The sequence below is a fragment of the Geospiza fortis genome, unplaced genomic scaffold (assembly GCF_000277835.1).
Source record: "Geospiza fortis unplaced genomic scaffold, GeoFor_1.0 scaffold383, whole genome shotgun sequence".
Lineage (NCBI taxonomy): Eukaryota > Metazoa > Chordata > Aves > Passeriformes > Thraupidae > Geospiza > Geospiza fortis.
Window position 1 is genome coordinate 302496 of NW_005054484.1, and position 5443 is coordinate 307938.

The window sequence follows — 5443 nt, forward strand, 5'->3', positions numbered from 1 at the left end:
CGGCTGTCCGGTGTGGTCGCTGGGCCCCCCGGCCCTGGCGCAGCTCCCGAGCGGTCACCGGGCAGTGACAGCAGCTTTGGTGGTTTTTGGGGTTTCGGCGTGTTTGAGGGGCCCGGTCGCTGCACGGCAAATCCTGGGGACCCCGTGGGCAGGGGGAGCGCAGGAGCGGGGGGATAACATCGGTTCTGTTTCACCAGGATTCCCTTTTCCTGTGCTGAGAGTCGCATCCTGCAGCCAGCACCGAGCAACACGGTTGTTGATGAAATCCTGACCTAACTGTGGGAATAACCCTGAAAAAACACCCTTTTAGTACAAGCAAACACACACAAACGCCTCATGATGCTGTGATTGCCCTTGATTTGTGCACTTTAAATAAGAATCACAAATGAGGCTTCTGTGGGATATTGCCTCAGCCCCCTGGAAAACACCACAACCAACACCAGCCTCTGAAAGGTGGCTTAGCTTTGGTTTCAGCAACAGGACATTATCACATTGCAAAGATTCAGCAAGTGTTGTGTTCAGAAAAGGCTTTGAAATGCAATATCAAGCCAGACTTTCCAGAAGGGCCTGCAGGTGCCTAAGCAGGAGCCAGGCTGGGCTCCTGGAGGTTTGTGCCCAAGCTGAGCTGGCTATAAAGTGCCCAAGGAGCTTTACTGGAATTGCTCCCAGGGTGTCCGAACCCACCTGAAAGATGGTGAAGCAAAGTTCTGCTGTAAATGACTGCACAGACCCTATCAACTCTGTGGGACACCACTGTTGAAAATCTGCATTTGTAATTCAGCTCAAAGTGAAGCTCCTGTATAGAGAAATAACAGATATTCTGTTACAAGGAAAGAGGCTGGTCTGTGGCTGAGTCTCAACCTCTGTTGGAGGAGGTGGAGAGGATTGAAACAGTGTAGAGGATCAGCTACAGCCTGTGTAACATGGATTTCCTTCTGCCTTGTGGAAGGGAAGGGAAGGAAAAGGAAATTCTGGTGTACATCTTCCTAAGACTTCTCCCATCTGCCTCTCAAAACTGGAGAGGATGGTTTTTTATGGAAACACACAGTTTAATGCCATAGTATTAGAAAAATTGGCACTAAAATTTATTTAATAGTCAGGACTAGTCACAGAACCATATGTCTACTTTCCATGTTACATTTGTAGAATTAGGGTTCCAAGATCATGTAGTTGGAAGAGGAAATAGAAATGGAACTTTCTTTGAGCTTGGGCCACAATAGATGAGTGTTTCAGAACAGAAATCAAATGGAAAACTGTCAGGGTTTACTTTTCACAGACCCCAAGAATCGATCAGCCTCGAGGGGCCCACAGGGGCTGCTCTGGTGGCACCTCCCTGCTCCCCCAGGGCCATCCCAGAGCCCAGGGCACAGCAGTGTGTCCGTGTGGCTCTGCAGTATCCCCAGGCAGGAGCCTGCACAGCCTCTGTGCGCCATCTGCTCAGGGCTGGGCACTGCCCAGGGCAGGAGCTGTGTGCATGGGCAGGGGCAGCTCCTGGGCTCAGGCCCTGCCCGTGGCTCTGGGGCCATGGCTGGGCCCGGAGCAGAGCCTGGGCCCTGCTCTGCCCCTCCCTGCTCACAGGGACACCCAGGCCTGAGGGCCCCTCTCAGCTGTCCTTAGGCTGAACAGGCTTAACAACCTTTTCTGAAACAACCTGTAAGTTTCTGGAAGACAGAAGTTGGCCAGAATGAATAACAAAAACAAAACAAAACCCAAAACAGACTGTGACGGTGTTCACAGGGGTCTGAGGATGAGGGAAGAGATGAGGATCTGACTCCATGTTTCAGAAGGCTTGATTTATTATTTTATGATATATATTACATTAAAACTATACTAAAGGAATAGAAGAGAAGGTTTCATCAGAAGGCTAGCTAAGCTAAGAATAGAATGGAAAGAATGATAACAAAGGCAGCCGTCCCGGACTCTCTGTCCGAGCCAGCTGGGCTGTGATTGGCCATTAATGATAAACATCCAACATGGGCCAATCACAGATGCACCTGTAGCATTCCACAGCAGCAGATAATCATTGGTTACATTTTGTTCCTGAGGCCTCTCAGCTTCTCAGGAGGAAAAAATCCTGAAGAAAGGATTTTCATGGAAAGATGTCGGCGACAACAGACAAACAAAAAATCTGCACAAATGCCTAGGAATAGAAAACTACCCCCCTTGAAACACTTAAGGGCTGAATTCTAACCATCTTGATGACAAATATTCCTAAGTCTCACCATCAAGTCCTGCCTAAGTTATTAAACAAGTATTTACAATTAACTTTGCAAGCTCCAAAATTCCTATAAGCCATTTTTAAAATGAAATTCATTTTCAACTGAAGTTCATGAAACTAAATTTAGGCATATTCTTCCTTCCAAGCCATGGACCCAGGTTTGGTGAAGGACCTAGAGCAGAAATCTTATGAAGACCGGCTGAGGGAGCTGGGAAGGGGCTCAGCCTGGAGCAAAGGAGGCTCAGGGGGCCCTTGTGTCTCTGCACAGCTCCTGCCAGGAGGGGACAGCCGGGGGGTCGGGCTCTGCTCCCAGGAACAGGGACAGGAGCAGAGGGAACAGCCTCAAGTGATGCCAAAGGAGGTTCAGGTTGGATATTGGGAAACATTTCTGCATTGGAAGGGGCTCTCAGGCTGCCTGGGGCAGACTCCCAGTCCCTGGAGGGAAAAACATGAGGGTGTGGCACTTGGGGACATGGGTTAGTGGTGGCCTTGGCAGTGCTGAGGGAATCTTAGAGGTCTTTTTTAACCCACACCTATGCTATTCCTAGGACACCTCTTAGTACTCTAGTCATCTTTGTGCTCTCCAATTTCTGGAGTTTATAATTTGTATGTCATACTTAAAATGAGCGGCCAAAGGAATATTTTTATAGTGTAAAGTGAATTTCAATAACATAGATAAAGAGTTCTTCATTTTAAGAAGTTATCTCAAAATCTTATCTGAATTGGTAAGTAACATCTTGATATTAAATTTAAACTTAAGATGGTTAAATTGTATCTTTGAAGGCACTGAAACTGTGCATTTGAGACAAACCCACAACACATAAGAGGAGAATAGTGCTCCTTTCTAAGCACTTTCACTTCTGGAGAGACAATAGATTACTTGTCCCCATGCCTTGTTCTCACTCCATGCAGCTGAACAGGGCAGGGGGACTTTGCTGTTATTAATATTTTATGTTCCTGAGTTATGAATGACAAACTTGGGCTCTGAGCAGGGCTCAGGCCTGAGCAGTGCTGAGAACTGAAGAGCAGCTCAACAAGTTCTGAGGTGGATTTTCTTTACAGGCAATTTTGAAACCATGGTTGGAAGTTAACTTTGCTAAAGACCATGCTTTATCTCAAACAGAAAATAATTCAGGAAAGACTGTATCTAAAAAGATCAGATGAGATGAACACAGATTTTTTTTTTTGTATTCTGCAAATATATAGCTCTGAAAATGAAAGAGCAACAAATATATTCAGGAATGGTTTTTGTGATGAAATGCATGAAAATATTTGGAAAATATTTTTATAATAGAATGAATACAAAAATTCACAGAGATTCTGTACTTTACTAGAAGTATTTTTCCCTATGTAAAAGCTCAAGCCCAAAGGCAGTTTCAGCAACAATTTTATAAATATTCTTAGGTATATCCTTACCTCTTGACTTGAAGGAAGTCCATTGTGAGTCAGTATATATCATGTTTTTTTTAATAAAACATTCTATTACACTTCCTTACCCTGTGTGTTTATATATATAAAAAAATGACTCAATTTAAAAGGGCTGGAGAGAAATACAAATTAATGTTTTACAGATTACCCATGCACAAATGTACATTCAAATTGTAATACTTGCCATTTTCTCTGTCCAGTCAGGAGATAACTTTTAGCTTCTAAATTTACAAAGCAATTCAGTTTTTTCCAGGATGGTTTTTATGGAAATAACCAGTTTAATGCCACAGTATTAGAAAAATGGGCACTAAAATTTGTTTCATAGTCAGGGCTAATTGCAGAATCATATGTCTAGTTTTCCATTCTCTTATGAAAACTCTGGAGATGGTCGCATGCAAATGAAGTTCAGAAGCAACTTAGTGAGGACTGCATGGAATTTTCTCTGATAAAATCAATAAAGTTTGTGACTCAAAAGTAATATTGGATAGATTTCAATTTTTTCCATCCCAAATAATTATTCTTTATATTTGTGCAATAGCAAATTGAAACTTAATATCTACTATGTTTTAATTAAACTTCCAGGTAGAAGCATTTGTTAAAAATCCAAATTTAATTTAGCTGTAGCACTCCACTAAAGCAATGCTCATTTTGTAAGCAAGTTTTTGATGTATAGATCTGTTGTGTACATTTAATGCTGCTTTTCATAAACACTGCTGCACTTTCCCATTCATGCCCTGCACCATCTCCTGCTCATACACCCTACCACACCTTTGGACCTTCAGTATTTTCACTTTCTTGAAGAAATATGCACTGGTTTAATTTCAGGAGACATTTAAACTTATCCTTATTAAACTGGTACAACCTATATTTAATGCATTTTCAAGGCGGTTTCTTTTGATGCATCATGAACTTGCTCCTAAAGGACAATCAGGAAGAACTACCCTGAATAAAAATGTAACCTGCTTTGAGAGGAACAGAGCAGCCAGGAGCAGTGTGAGCCCAGCGAGTCTCACACGGCAGGACCGAGCAGATTGAGCCAGGACTGGAGAGGAGCTGAGCCAGCCCCGCTCCTTCCCACCGGAGCATGGAGCAGGTCAATGTCCTTATCCACTGAGACACCTTTTCCAGTTTTTTGGAAAACCCTGAGAGATGACAAAATGAGGAATGATTCACCACTTCAGAGCAGAGCAGCAGCTCCAGTACATCCCAGTGCTGTTGCAGGCTGGCACACACAGATCTGGAACCCAAGCTGCTGCCGGGGTCACAAATCCATGGTTGCCCCTTGTGTGTCATTCATACGGGAAAACGTTTTTATTTGCAGGGTCCTCTCGGACACACTGTCATTAGTTAAAAACCCGATGATTTAGGACCACTGTCTTTCTCTTAAGGTATTTCAGAGCGTGTGAGGAAGCGCTGGTGGGAAAAGGGCACACAGGAGTGCGACAACAAAAGCGTTAACAGCAAAATTAACTACCTTGAATTTCCCGCGAGGATGCCGAGGGAGCAGCGCGCCGGGGCAGCTGCTCTGGCAATGCAAAGAGCCTTAGTTTTGTTTTCCAAATCTTCTGAAACAGCGTCCCCGTTAGGAAATTGTATCACTGCAGCCATCCCGGTCTGGCTGGGGCAGCAGCTGTGGATCCCGGTAACTGCAGAGCGGAGCAGTGAAACCGTGAGCTGTGCGTGCCTTCGGCTTTGGGACAGCTCTGCCCGCTTTGGGACAGCTCTGCCTGCTGCACATCCCTGCTTTGGGACAGCTCATCCCCACTGCACATCCCCGCCTTGGGCCACCCGGGGCGG

General features: G+C 44.8%; 1 protein-coding gene across 1 annotated transcript in view; it reads right to left on the reverse strand.

The window, feature by feature from the left end:
• The window catches only part of LSM14A (LSM14A mRNA processing body assembly factor), a gene marked incomplete at its 5' end in the record, with an annotated part of 24326 nt that extends 19091 nt beyond the window's left edge, over positions 1-5235 (reverse strand). Inside the window, 1 exon segment of the mRNA XM_031063185.1 lies at positions 5121-5235. Within this exon segment, the coding sequence (XP_030919045.1) occupies positions 5121-5235 (115 nt within the window).
• Positions 5236-5443: the final 208 nt, after the last annotated feature.